Below are 16,031 nucleotides of genomic sequence, written 5' to 3'. Positions count from 1 at the left end.
CAATTATCCTTTTGCTGAAAAAGTGAAATGCTGATACTGATTTTTAATAACAATACAATGGAAATTCATTGAAGAGAAAAGCAGCCGTGTGCTTTTTTCCCCCCACACGGTTTACGTTAGTTTTTTTCACGACAAAAGTGGGCGGAGTCATCACAGCAGCGTGAAACTGCCGTGACACAAACTAGTGACTTGTTTTCAGGTTAACTGAATCCTTAGAATTAAACGTATTTGACTGAAATACGGCAGCTGTCACGAAAAACACCAGACTCCTGTGTTAAATATTGAGATTTCCATGCTAACGGTCGGAGATTAAGCCACGTTTTTTTTGGATTTTTAAGTCTTTTTTACTCCTCTACAGTTCGGCTTTGTTCGTTTCTGATTCTTCCAATCAATTTTGAATGGAGACCGGCGTCCTCGTGGACAGAATAGTGATTGCTCCATGTTGTGTGGTGCCTGATTGCAAAGGTATCTCTGGTCCTGACCTCCTGCAGAGTCATAGAGAAGATACAAAAGCCTCAATTTAAGATCTGATGATGATTTTTCTTCTCAGTGACGTAAAAAGAAGAAGAAGAAGTCCTAATGATTTACTGAAAGTCCCTTTCGTTTGTGTCGCCTGTAAAACAAAGTCGCAGCAGTTTCATGCAGCCGTGCTGCGATGACTCCGCCCACATTGAGGAGGAAGTATATTGTTATTGTAAAAAAAAGCGGTTGTTCTCCAAGTTTTGATACCTGAGGGCCAATTTAGGAACCCAACATTGGACTGAGGGCCGCCAAAGGGAAAAAAAAAACAAAGAAATCCCATTTGTAATGGGATTTCATTGTTCTTACCTTCTAATTACAGGTTAATACCAAGTAACACATTTCTGTTACCATATATTTACTGGGTAAATAGCTAGTAATTGGGGGCTGTAGCTACCTGCTTATTACCAGCTTATAACCCAATAATACACTAAAATTCACCATATAGAAACCAGGTAAATACCCAGTATTTTTGTTTACACTTATTGGTCTGTATCCAGTAATGTCCAATAAACATTTAACAAGCTTAGTACATCAACTGTAATTCACTGCGGGCCGCCAGAAATGTTTCTGCGGGCCGCCATTGGGCCCCCGGGCCGCACTTTGAGAACCAATGGTGTAGAGGCGAGGCTGTACTTTGTAAAAAAACTGCTGTTGCGTGCTGCTCATATCCGTCTTTTAGCTGTCGCTTTTTGTTTCTTTTGTTAAAGCGAAAATGTTGATCATTTACTCCCTGAATGATATAAGCCGGTGTAGGCAGATTATAATCCACCTCTCCTTTTTCAGGTCTATAATCACAGGTGCTCGCACTACTCGGCGCCGTGTACTCAATAATTTACGGCTGCATTTTTTTTTACACCGCTGTGATATCTGTGGCTTCTTTTGTGGTGTTTTGATGATAATGATGATGATGATGATAATGTCCTGACAGCCGTCACACAAACCTACGAACATAGCTCGGCGTTGGAAGCTGTAACCGCCTCGGAGTGCTTCTCTTTCAGGGAGATTCGACACTGATTAAACTTCAAGGACGTGGTTTTCTGCGCCGTAGATGTATTATAGAATATCAAAAAAAGAGTTAATAATCCCAAAGTGAGTCACTGGAGGCATCGTCGGTGCGTCGTGGAGTAGTTTAAGGGCTCTTCTTCTTCTTCTTCTTCTTCTTCTTGTTCTTGAACAATCAATTCTGCAGTGCTCTACACCGTGAAACCTGCTCTCTCGCGCTAAGATTTACACTTGATCCCCGAGGATGCGTCTGCCCTTTAAAACACTGCCGCACACACACACGGAGTTTCTATCCTCTTTACCCCTCGGGGGGCCCTTTGGGACGAGGCCCCCGCGACGACCGCCGGACCAAAGCGAAGGTGCGAGGTGACGGCGATGAGCGAGCGAGCGGTCTGTCTCTGAGGCGTCGGGTATGAAATAATGCTTTGATTCGAGCTGCGAGAGACGACCTCGCCGCGACCTCCTCGCCCCGAGTGTCCAGGCCGGGGCTGAGCCACAGCTGTCGTCCTCCTCCTCCTCCTCCTCATTTCCCTGCAGAGACATCACCTCCTCTCTCCTCCTCTTGCGCTAATGAAATTAAAGATATCCGCGTCCTCCGGTCTCTTCGACCTCAGCCACTCCGTTGGTACCCGACAGCCGTGGCGTCTGAGAACTCTCTCGACGGTGGTCTTCAGGGTGTTTAAAGTCTCATGTCTGACACTCGTGAGTGTTATATCCTGCCTTTACAGACGTGATCGTGTCGAAAAAAATAACCCGTTCCGGTTGTTGTTGTTGTGGGTGTGATGAGACGTACTTTGTGGACTCTAAAGAGTGTTCTGTGTGTCACTTTAACACAGAGAACATGAAGATTATATTGCAATACAATATTAAAGGTGCATTATGTAATAAATCTAAAGCAACTTAGCCATAAAATCCTCCTAATATGTCACAGAGACTCAGGAATAATGTTCATATAACAAACTGAACTCACCAACAACAACAGTACAGACAAAATATTTGCATTAAACAAAAATTTTTGCAGACTGCAAATCACGATTATGTTTTGAAATCGTGTTTTGGCGTCATGTGGCGCCACCTACCGCCGTCTACCAATCATTGCAGTCAGTAGAGTCCCAGCTGCCGAGCAACCACGGGTTGCCAGTTACGTCAGAAAACGAAACCTAAAAGACCTCTGTGTTTTGAATTTGAATGTCGTAACTGTGTTTGGCCACATTCTTACATATGGCGCCTTTATCTACTATTACTATGTGCACATTTCATTAATACGACCATTTTAAGTCACTGTAACGCCATTATCAGGCTATTAAACATCACTTTTAGTTCATAATGCTCAGCGGCAAATCCAAAGTTGTTTAAAAACATGACGATTGTCCACTCATGGTCTTAAACTTGTCGTGTGGAACCGTTACTTGTGTTAAACTAATTTGACAACAGTTTGTTTATATTTAAAAGCTACACATCCCAGTTTTAAGTGCACATTTTCTATAAGAAAACAAACTTCTGTATTTGAAATAATAATATAGGCCTTTAACCCTCATTACCCATGGTAATTTGCCGTGGGAATAACGCACAACTCCTTATATGGACATCCTGGGGCCGTTTGTTTATAGGTCACATAATCAGGCTTTAAAAAACATAATAATTTGTCTATGTTTAAAAGCTACACATCCCAGTTTTAAGTGAAAAAATAACACATCTCTTTTTAAAATAATAATATAGGCCTTTAACCATCATGGTACCCATGGTAATTTGCCGTGGGAATAATACACAACTCCTTATATGGACATCCTGGGGCCGTGTGTTTATGGGTCACATATTCAGATATGAATTAGTGATATAAAGTAGCAGTAATTGTGCAGAAATCACAAAATTAGACCATTTTTGTTCAAAAAAACGAGAATAAGTGAAGAAAATTTCACAAATTCAATCAGTTGTGTTTAAATAGTTGATGAAAATGATTTGTTTTGCCTATATGTTGTGCTTAAAAAAAGGATATAAGACACTCTATTAGTGCACGTTGTGTTGTAAAGGTTAATGACACTTCTTCTCTCTCTATCTATGGTCATCATTTAAAAAGTATCTTATAGTTTTATGGAGATTTCTATTCTTTTTACAAGTTGAGACAATTGTTAGAAATATCGTTGTTTTGTGTGATCGGCAGCTGAGAACCTCTTGATATAAAGGTAAATATAGGGTAAAGCCACAATCCTTGCACCTTGAATATCATTTAAATAATTACCCAAGCATGTCGTCGTCATATTATAATGATAACCAATCATTTTGAGCCGCTGTCGAGCCGATAGCTGACGTCCAGCAATAATAATAACTGAGTTAATTAAGGTGTGAGTAAATCCATGCACTGTTGCAGCCTGGGAAAAAAAATAAAATAATAAATCCACATTTTCTGCCTTATGTTCACTTCACAAATGGTCGGCCTGCTTCCTGCAGAAAGCCACCGGGCTAATACCACGACAGAGAGTCGGTAAATTGTTCTGCTTGTTATCCGGCGGCCAAGTGAAATCCACAGCTCTCTCAGACTGAGGAGGAGGAGGAGGAGGAGGAGGAGGAGGAGGAGGAGGAGGAGGAGCTCCTGAGGCTGTGAGGGAAACATTGTTAAGAGAGTTGTGTTGCCACACCAACACACACACACACACATTCTTGTACTTGCCGCATACTGAGGACCGGGTAAAAGTGCTGGCAAAGTGAGGACCAGCATTTCCCACTTTATACATTAACACAGTTACAAACATCTACTTCATGAATAACATCTGTAAATAACTACTGGGTGCAGCAGTACCATAACATGTCTGCAGGTGGAGCCCCTGAGGAAAACGTGTGTGGCTGGAAAACAGATTTTTGTTCTAAATTGAGGATCTCTCTTAAAAACAGAGTATATCATGTTTACAACATAAGGAAGTGATTTCAATGTAAACAAGGTGAGGACCGGCCAAAATGTCCTCACTTCGTAAAAATGACCTCACTCTGTTGGTTAAAAACCCCTCACTGGTCCTCAGTATGCCACAAGAACACACAGACACACACACATTCTTGTACTTCCTGCATACTGAGGACCGGGTAAAAGTGTTGACAAAGTGAGGACCAGCATTTCCACTTTTTAAATCAACACAATTACAAATATCTACTTCATGAATGACATCTATAAAGAACTACTAGGTGCAGCAGTACCATAAAATGTCTGCAGGTGGCGCCCCTGAGGAAAAAGTGTGTGAAGCACCAGGGGCTGGAAAACAGGATTTTGTACTAAATTGAGGAGCTCTGTTAAAGCTCACATAGAGTGGTCCTGTTGCACATATATGTTAGTTATGGAGGTCTACTTACATACATTAACTTGTTTTTATGCTCAAAAACCTCCTAGTTGCTGTAAACGAGCCGACAGAAATCTGTCTTTTCTGACGCCGTTCCAGAGTCGCGATATTTCAGACTCAACTCTCTCACCCAGAAGACAGAGTCTTGTGATTGGCCAGTACTATTCAGCACACCAGCTCTCAGAAGCACAGCTCCCCCCTCTGGAACGGTGGATGCACTGAAAATAGCTTCTTCACGACTCCCCGCCGCAGTCCCTTTGACGACCTTTGACCCGGAGTCAGACCCAGAGTCAGAAGACACTGTCGCTCGTGAAAAACACCTCCACAACGGACGTTATTCTTCTTCTGTGGTTCAATGTACGCAACCGGATGTGCCCGGACTAGTGCCCGGAGCAGGACGATCTGCTGCTCCGGAGAACCGGTGTTTACGTAACTATTACGGGATTTTCAGAGATCTCTCTGAGCCCGAGATTACAATAAAACACAGCGTTCTCAGCAGTGGCTGAACTGTTTGTTTAGAACCTTCAGGGCTTCTTAAACAAGGTAATGACGCAGATACACACTAAAAAAACAGCGTTAATTGGAACTTCCGGTCTAGGTCCGCTTTAAAAACAGAGTATAGCTTGTTTACAACCTAAGGAAGGGATTTAAATGAAAACAAGGTGAGGACCGGCCAAAATGTCCTCACTTCGTAAAAATGACCTCACTTTGTTGGTTAAAAACCCCTCACTGGTCCTCAGTATTCTGCAAGTACAAGAACACACACACACACACACACACAGCCCTCCAGGCCCCACAGCAGCAGCAGCAGCTGGTTCCTGCTGTGACTTCAGGCTTGGGTTGAAAATAATGCACCTTTGTCCATCACTGAGCTAAATGGGATTGTGAGGGCGAAAGAGAGAGAGAGAGACTCCAGTGAAGCACAGTGTTCTGTTCTGCTCAGTGCAATTATCATTTACTCTAAAACTACTTTGACAGAAACATTTTCATATCTACAGCCGGAAAAAATGTTGAAAATTTGCCGTGTATAATAACAGATAATGTCAGTCGCAGCTCAACTCGACCATGTTTTCAACGGGATTTCCGTCTGTAATTTGCGCCCGAAACGCTTTTCGTCTCGTGTTTTAAAAAAATAATCCTGATAGTAATCCATAAATCATGTTATCTGTAATAAAAAATAACAAATAAAAAAAAAAACCCTGTAGACCTGGAAATACTGGAACAAGACCTTTTTTGTGGGGACATTTTTCCTTGTGGGGACATTATGCAGACCCTGAACGTGGTCCCCACAATGTGGTACAGACGTGTGTGTGCAAGTGTAAGTGTGTGTGTGTGTGTGTGCTCTTGTCTTTCTATGCTTGTGTGGACCACCCCCTGGCAAAACACCTTTTCTTTAGGGACATTTTTCCTTGTGGGGACATTATGCCCGGTTTTGAATGTGGTCCCCACAATGTGGTACAGACATGTAGGTGTGTGTGTGTGTGTGTGCTCTTGTCTTTCTATGCTTGTGTGGCCCACCCCCGGCATAACACCTTTTTTGTGGGGACAGTTTTCATTTTGGGGACATTATGCCCGGTCCTGAACGTGGTCCCCACAATGTGGTACAGACGTGTGTGTGCAAGTGTAAGTGTGTGTGTGCTCTTGTCTTTCTATGCTTGTGTGGACCACCCCCTGGCAAAACACATTTTCTTTAGGGTCATTTTTCCTTGTGGGGACATTATGCCCGGTTTTGAATGTGGTCCCCACAATGTGGTACAGACATGTAGATGTGTGTGTGTGTGTGTGCTTTTGTCTTTCTATGCTTGTGTGGACCACCCCCGGCATAACACCTTTTTTGTGGGGACAGTTTTCATTTTGGGGACATTATGCCCGGTCCTGAACGTGGTCCCCACAATGTGGTACAGACGTGTGTGTGCAAGTGTAAGTGTGTGTGTGCTCTTGTCTTTCTATGCTTGTGTGGACCACCCCCGGCATAACACCTTTTCCCTGGGGACATTTTTCCTTGTGGGGACATTATGCCCGGTTTTGAATGTGGTCCCCACAATGTGGTACAGACATGTAGGTGTGTGTGTGTGCTCTTGTCTTTCTATGCTTGTGTGGCCCACCCCCGGCATAACACCTTTTTTGTGGGGACAGTTTTCATTTTGGGGACATTATGCCCGGTCCTGAACGTGGTCCCCACAATGTGGTACAGTGCGTTTTTTGGACCAAAATTTTTGGGTCAAATTTTTTTTTCAAATTTTGGACGACATAGTATAAGTATGATGTTTTTGTAAAATTTTGGACCAAAAAAAAAAAAGTTTTCCAGTCCTTTTTGCTCTGGGGCTCCACCTGCAGACATTTTATGGTACTGCAACCAGTAGTTTGATATATAGATGTCATTCATGAAGTAGATTTGTGTTGATTTATAAAGTGGAAATGCTGGTCCACACTTTGTCAGCAACCCAGTCCTCAGTATGCAGCAAGTACAAGAATGTGTGTGTGTGTGTGTGTGTGTGTGTGTGTGTGTGTGTGTGTGTGTGTGTGTGTGTGTGTGTGTGTGTGTGTGTGTGTGTGTGTGTGTGTGTGTGTGTGTGTGTGTGTGTGTGTGTGTGTGTGTGTGTGTGTGTGTGTGTGTGTGAGATGTGGCCAAACAAAGAGAGCGAGTAAAGAGATAGTAGAAAAGATGGACGACGCCTCGGTGACATACATCCTCACGCCTCCACCAAACAAAACACTGACCACGATATACTCACAAGAGCCAAGAGACGGAATAATGTTTTTGTTCTTTTCTTTCCTCTTATTTTCTGCCAAATACACACTAAAATATTTGACTCTAAATGTAGCAACAATCCTTTAGAATCCTTTGAAGTGGCTCATGCCGGCGTATATAAATACCGTGCACCCAAGCAAAGCCTTTGACCTCGTGTCATTTGGAAAAATGTGGCTAGAAAATCAATATGCTGCATTTAGCCATGCAGGACCCTCCGTTAATTAAGTTTTTATATATATATATATATATATATATATACACACAGTATATATAATATAATATATAGTGATTACAACAGAGATAAAGCATGTAATGTGATGTCAAACTGCTTCACAAATGACTAAAGATCTCGAACACTGACCCTGAATTCCACGTTAATCTCAAAGCTCGACTGAAAGGTCGCTCAGAACGCCTCGTTTCACCCTCCACAAAATAACCATCACTAACATGAAGGAAAGTCGTCTGTAGAGTTCCAATCCAGGCAGAAAACCATCTTAAATTACTCCGTAATCCAGCTGTTCTCAAAACCCTTAGAAACTCCCACCTTTTAACCTCCCAAAAATGAAGCCTTATTAACTCATATTATTCTCAACTCCTAATGAGCAATTAGCAGCAAAACAAACACACGTGTACACCGAGGTAAACCCTCAGCTGAACTTAAATCATCCTGAATTGAACCTTAAGTAAAGAGAGGCTCATTTTAGCATCATTTCACTTTCGCCGAGTAACCTCGTATGTTTTATGTGGTGCTTCGGGTTCGAGTGAGAGGAGGAAGATTGACTTACTTTTGCCCTTGATTACTGTAGTTGTTGTTGTTGTCGTACGATTCGTATCCTTGGTCGTCGTACGCCGTCCCGTAGTCGTCGTCGTATTCCTGAAGGAGCGGAGACAAAAAAATTAGTGAGTTTACAGAAGGAAAATGGACTGTGCATCGTAACAAACTGTATTTAGAGTATTTTACATTTACATTGAAGCAGACGCGACTTACTAAAGAGTCTCTAGCTCATCATTTTTCCTTTCACCCCAACCTGTCTAGGCACATGGCCGCACCTCTTTGAGTCTGGTTCTGTCAGAGATTTTCTTCTTCTGTGAAAAGGGATTTTTTATCCTCTCACCACTGATTGCCTTTAGTGTTTGCTCATTGTGTCAATTGTTGGGTTTCTCTGCTCTCCGTGATGTTGTCTATACAGAAAAAGCCAGTGTTTCCCAACCCTGGTCCTCAGGGAACTCTGCCCTGCCATGTTTTAGATGTTGCCCTGCTCCAAAAACACCTGATTCAGATGAAACATTACATTTTTGCAATAAATAAATAACAAAAGTTGAAACATTACATTTTTGATTTTTTTTTTTTAAGTTGAAACACTGAAAAGAAACACTGACAAAAGTTAACACTTTTGATTTTTTTTTTAACAAAAGTTGAAATATAACATTAAAAAAAAAAAAAAAAAAAAAAAAATTGAAATTAATTTTTTTTTTTAATTGAAACATTAAATTAAAAAAATGGGTTAGAAAAGTTGAAAAAAAAAAAAGTTGAAATATAACAAAAAAAATTAATTGACAAAAATTCGTTATCAGGCTTCTGTAGAGCTTGATGATGAGCTGACTGAGCTGATTAATTTGAATCATTTTTGGAGCAGGGCAACATCTAAAACATGGCAGGGCAGTGTTCCCTGAGGACCAGGGTTGGGGAAACACTGGAATAAGCTAAGTGCAGAAGGATATCGTGGGTTTAAGGTAAACGCTGGGACTTTCCATGTCAACTAGGGACCACGTGATGCAAGTTTTGGCTTCTCCACGTTGTCCAGTCTGTGGCGTTTGTGTTTTTTTTTACTTTGGTCAAAAGGAGACGATGAAGGAAACGATAACCGGGGAAACTTGGTCGAGGTTATGAGAGGTCTGCATACAAGGGCAAATAAATGGAGGGTGAACCGGAGTAGAATGTGAGATTGAGTATGCGCGACAAGGACCTTTTGGATTAGTACGAACGGAACCGCGACCATTTGTGGCGACACTAAACGTCTCTCCGCGGACATGGAACGTGGAAGGAATGACCGAGAGCGTGTGGGGTTGGCGCTTTATCGTCTTTTATACCATCCATCACGTTGTTTCGGCGACGCACCGAAGCCTCCGTGGCACAGACAGATGTAGGTCAAATCGCTTCACGTCAGTCGAGCAGACTCCGCGGAAGCAGCGCGACGGAGGAAACCTCAGCCGCCGCCGCTGCCCTCGTCTCCGTGTCGAAGACCTGACGGTGGGATGTAAAGACTGGTGCTGGGTCTACGTTTCATCAGCACCTCAAAGCTCGAGCCTTGAACATCTGCTTGTGTTCGTCTCTCACATCCCCCTCACCACAGCCGGGGCCTCCTGCCAAGACCCACATCAAAGAGAACCAGTGCCGCACCCGTCCTAATTTGGCATAAATGGGACTTATGTTCCACAAAAGGCGTCGACCCCTCGCGACACATCTCTGATCCACCCCCCCATCCCCCCCCCCCCACACACACACACACACCAGTCCTGGCTAATTCCATCTGGCCCTGATTTGCATGTTTGAAATGAAGATTTAGCAGCAGAAGAAAGTGCTCATCGTATTTCAGATTAATATTATTATTATGATTCAGGCCCTAAATCCTGATTAGAAACATACATTTTGCCAAATGACAGCGTTTGAGTTTAGTCTTTTATCTTTAATCCTCCACTAAGTGTGTGAGACACAACTGCACATACACACATAATATATATATATATATATATATATATATATATATATATACTGTATACATATATATTTATATATATATACATATATTTGTGTATATATATACTGTATGTATATGTATTTATGTATATATATATTTATGTATATATGTGTATATACATATACTGTATATGTACATGTACGTATGTATATGTATATATATATGTATATAATACCGTTGTTTGACATTTTATATATATATGTGTATATATGTATATATATATTTTTATATGTATGTATATGTATGTGTATATGTATATATATATATGTGTATATGTATATATGTGTATATGTATATATGTGTATATGTTTATATGTATATATGTGTATATGTATATTTATGTATATATATGTGTGTATATGTATATATGTATATATATGTGTCTATATGTATATATATGTGTATACGTATATATATGTGTATACGTATATATATGTGTATATGTATATATATGTGTATGTGTATATGTATATATGTGTGTATATATATGTGTATATGTTTATATGTGTATACGTATATATGTATATATATGTGTATACGTATATATGTGTGTATACGTATATATGTGTATACGTATATACGTATATATACACGTATATATACACGTATATATACGTATAGATATATAGATATATGTATGTATATACATATATATGTATATATACATATATATACGACCTGTCGTACAGTATAATGAAATACGACTTAATGGATTATTGATCGATTACTAAATGAATGGTCAACTTGTTTGTGTTTTTAAGGAATTAAAGCAAGTTTTCAGATTCTCCAGCTTCTTAAATGTGACTATTTTCCTGGTTTCTTTGCTCCACGTAACAAAGAAATGATTAAAACAGAGTCATTTTTGTTGTTTTGGACAAAACGAGACGTTTGAGAACGTCATTCTTTCTAAGTTCATCAAATATGAATCTGCAGTATCATCAAATGACTGTGTTGTTGTTGTTGTTTATTAGTTATAACAAAGGTTACACAGAGATGTTTTTCCTGAAAGACACAAACAGACTGAGACTCTAGTTGATATATGAAGTGTTAACGCTCTTAAAGTGGTGGAAACAACAATAAACAACAACATCAACAACACAGTTTGCTCAAAGTCACAGCTGAAGCCTTTGAAGCCGAGAAACTTCTGAGGAAGCTTCAACTAAAAGACTCCGACTGAGGTTAACACAGCGTTAACGCAGAGGAGTCAATGAAATGTTTGTTTATATTGAATTATCATAAATAAAGGGAAGACATATTGATATAAGCAGAAGATGGAGGAACCATGTTGTGAACGTAAATTCACATTGTTTCCGTATTTTATTTGTGACTTTAAACCATTTTTTTTAATGAAAATGGAATTGTTATATGATGAACTTCATGTACGACGATGAGGAATGGACTCACCCACACACGACATGGTTTTAATGTATAAAGCGTGATATTACATTAGGGAACAATCATCATAGCTTTGTCTCAGACGTCCAGGTCTAATGACGACATGCTGTTCTCTTCATTTATATTTATATTATTTCATCTCAAATAACTCATAAATAGAACTCACATTTAACACCTAGAACACCATTGACGGCTGGTTTTCACCTCGACCAAGTGCATTTATGTCATTTTCATAAAAAACCAAGTTTTCATCTTCGAATTTTTTGTTCCCAAATTCCTCATTTTCCAGTAATTTTGGAGCATTTTTATATATTTAGTCCCCTCGTGATGCTTTTCTTTCATTTTTAAAATAAAAGAACATGACTCAAATTTGTCATGTTTTGATATATTTTGATGACAAAGTTGGGTTTATTTGTTATCTTATCGGGTAAAAATCACCCGGCGTTAGTGACGGCGTTTTGAATTTGAGCGATAATCGCGTTCTAGGGTTAAAGTGATTTATACGACACACGAGGCTTTTCCGCCCCGCGTCGTTTATTCGCAATATCTGCGAGAGCGCAATAACGACGACAACGCTGCAACAGGATTAGTGAGGAGGAGGAGGAGGAGGAGGAGGAGGAGGAGGAGGAGGAGGAGGAGGGATCAGCCTCTAAGTGAGTCTTTCATTTGTATGCCAGTGGATAGCTGAGAGGCGTGTTGTTCAAAGATAAGGACTTGGCCTCTGAGGCCACAGAGCACTAACACGAGGCTCTGGCACTGCGTGTTACAACAGCGCTATCACAGCCGCTCCACTGTGCTCGACAATAACCGCTGTAACAGATAGGACGACACCGACGCCCAGAGCACTGGATCTGCTGCTCCCTGCGCGCACACACACACACACACACACACACACACACACACACACACACACGCTGTTGTTGTTCTTAATCCGGCAGCAGCGCTGCACAGCTGTGTATTGTGTGTGTTTTTTGTCTTTAAAAGAGACAATTTCAGAGATAATTCAGGGTCGCGATGAACAGAAACGGCTACAATAACTCACCAATTTACCTCAAATATTCCACTTCTACTACTTTATTATTATTAACAACTTACGGTCAATTTAGAGAGTAATACAGAAAAGCCCTCCTCGCTCTGTGGAATTATGGGTAACACACATCGTTAGCCTAATAGCATAAATAGCCTAAGTCACTTTTTTTGGTAATTGTGCTATTTGCCTAACTTTACCAGCGTGCTTGCTAAGAAATGTGTTTTTTGACTTGGGCAACTATGCTATCAGGCTAACGATATTCATCATCGACTCGGTGCTAACTAGCATATATTTAGGTTTTTGCAGTGCAGGTCGGAAAAACACGGAATTAGATTTGTGTCAATATTATCAAAGCGACCGACACTTAACATAAATAAATAAATAATTTATTGACAAAATATTGATTTAATCATCCAAATTTACTGTAGTTTATTCGCTCGAAAATACACTTTTTTTTGTCTTGCAATGATCGCAATTTCACTCCACACGTATTCTTTTTTGCTCCCTGTTTATTTTTGTTTGCAATCTTGTCAGTGGGCGGGGCTTAGGATGCTGCCTGCTGATTGGCTACTGAGCTCAATGGACCAGAAGACACAGATTTGGAGTCGCTGTTCGTAAAATATCTCAATTATAATCTGACAAACGTTATTCCAAGTACCTTGTCGTGGAATTAAGACACAAACATAATTCCGTAACACTTTAGAAGAGGTGCTTGCTAACATTTATAAGTAGCGTACTAGCCCTTTATTAGCAATCACTAAGCACATACTGACACCTTATTCTACATAATTACATTATTCTCCCTCTGTGACGACATGAATTAAGATTTTTCCTACATAAGGTGTTAATACGTGCTTAATATTTACTAATAAAGGGCTAGTGTGCGACTTATATGCGTCTACCCAGTTAATGGTGAATATGCGTATTTGATGTATTTTACGAAACGAGTTTACTTCTTGTCCATTAAGCTCAGTAGCCAATCAGGAGGCAGCCTCCTAAGCTCCGCCCATGGACAAGATTGTAGACAAAAAAAAAAAAACAGGGAGCGAAAAACAACAAGTTTGGGGCTAAATTGCGATCATTGCTAAACAAAAAGAAAGTCTATTTTCAAACAAACAAAATACATTAATTTCGAAAGATTAAATTGATATTTTGTTAAATCTTTGTTGATAATATTGACACAAATGTAATTCCGTATTGTTCCGACCTGCAAAAAAGGCCAGAGTGCGAACCACCTTCTGTCAGTTTAATTTGAAGTCTTTGTGTTCGATTTATTTAATTATTTACAGCAGCAAGATCAATAAACACTGAGCAGGACTTTATTCATTTATCCTCTTATTTTATTATTATTAGCAGTTTCGACTTCAACATTCTTTTATTCACCGCTGTCATTTTCACTCTAGACTGACGGACGTGTGACGATTGATGCATTGATTCTGGTAAAGTGACTCTTGGGGGGGTTTTTTGCCGGCAGAAATTGAATTGAATTGAATTTTGGTTGAAGGAATAAAACAAAATCAAGAAAAGAGCGTCGTGTTACGCTGGGATTGTGACTCTCTGATGAGAGAGAACTCAAAGGTGTCGCCGAAGAAAGCAGGGAAACGGCCTCGTTTCCTCCCAGATGATTCAATTACGACACCATCTGCTCAAAGACAAAGACATCGCCTCCGTACGTCTGAGCCAAAACCTCGCAGATTAAAGGCAAAAACAACGATCGTCCTGTACTCCAGTCTCTCGGAGAATCTCCGTGTCATTTATTCAGCTTTTCTTGCCAGCGTATTTTCCGAGGAAGGAGTTTTTTTTTTTTTCGTCGTGTTATCACGAGCGTGCGGATGCCAGAGAGTTGGCCTCCATGCATCAAGTTGAAGTATGGAGACTCTGCTGCTGCTGCTGCGTTTACGCTTGACAAATGTTTTCTGCCTTTTTTTCACCCCCCAACACCATCGTCTTATTTTACCACCTCTGCTTTTGATTCTCCTGATCTTTGCTTTTCAATAAGCTCTTGTTTCCCTTCTGCCGGGGTTAGAATCTGAATCTGCAATGGAACTGACACGCAATTGACTGTATTTGACCTGTGTTTGCTAACACTGTGCAGAGTCGTGGGGTCGAGGCCTTTCTCACACTGTAACTCATAAATATGTGCATCTCATTTGAATTTGTCCATTCCACTGATCCACAAAGTACACACAGTGTTGATCTTTAAAATTCAACTATTTCAGTGCTGATGAAGCCTCCGCACAACACTGTTGGTCTCGTAAAGATTTCTGACTGTTTTAGCTTCTTAAATGTGAATATTTTCTGGTTCCTTTGCTCCATAAATGAAAATAAGAAATCATTAAAGGTGCATTATGTGATAAATCTAAAGCAAATGGCCATAAAATCCTCTTAATATGTCACAGAGATTCAGGAATAATGTTCATATAACAAACTGAACTCACCAACAACAACAACAGTACGGACAAAATATTTGCGTTAAAAAAATCTTTTGCGGACCGCAAATCACGTTTTATCATGTGGCGCCACCTACCGCCGTCTACCAATCATTGCAGTCAGTAGAGTCTCAGCTGCCGAGCAACCACGGGTTGCCAGTTACGTCAGAAAACGAAACCTAAAAGACCTCGGTGTTTTCAATTTGAGTGTAGTAACCGCTTTTGGCCACATTCTAACATATGGCGCCTTTAAACACTGAATCATCTTGGTTCGTGGACAAAAACAAGACGTTCAAGAACCTCGTTATTTCCAGGTTTTTTTTATAGTTTTCTGACGATTACTCGATTAATGGATTGATGGATGGAAATAATCCTTAGTTTCAGCTCCACTGAAAACACAAAGCAGCAGCCACAAAAAATTGCAGAAGTGAATTTCACTGCTAAAAAAAACTGTTTTATCTGTTAACACAGATTTAGAAGCTGAAACAATCAGAAACGATGCTTTAATTCCTTAAAAACTCATAGTTTTCATTCATAAAGACGCAAAATAATAAGAGAAATCGCCAAAAGTTTGACCAGAAAGAGTCAGGAAGAAGGAGAAGTTTGTGGGGTTCATCCATGAATATCTGCACTAAACTTTTATTCTTCTCTTTTTATATGTTAAAACCTTTTTTTTTATTTTTTTATTTTAATGTAAATTAAAGTATGGTTCATCAGGCAGATCACAGCATTAATGGGATTCGGGTGGATTGAGTGTGAATAATCCACAGCAACACAAGTCGATTCATTGGCTGTGTTATGTTATGTCAATGTCAT

General features: G+C 40.2%; 1 protein-coding gene across 1 annotated transcript in view; it reads right to left on the bottom strand.

Annotated features, from left to right (window-relative positions):
- khdrbs3 (KH domain containing, RNA binding, signal transduction associated 3) overlaps nucleotides 1–16,031 on the bottom strand; it is a gene marked incomplete at both ends in the record, with an annotated part of 120,062 nt that overhangs the window by 10,071 nt on the left and 93,960 nt on the right. The window contains one exon of the mRNA XM_083900047.1: nucleotides 8,388–8,476. Within this exon, the coding sequence (XP_083756173.1) occupies nucleotides 8,388–8,476 (89 nt within the window). The remainder of the gene's footprint in view (nucleotides 1–8,387; nucleotides 8,477–16,031) is intronic.

This window comes from Microchirus variegatus (assembly GCF_963457635.1).
Source record: "Microchirus variegatus genome assembly, chromosome: 13".
NCBI classification, from domain to species: domain Eukaryota; kingdom Metazoa; phylum Chordata; class Actinopteri; order Pleuronectiformes; family Soleidae; genus Microchirus; species Microchirus variegatus.
This window is presented reverse-complemented; position numbering and strand designations above follow the sequence as displayed.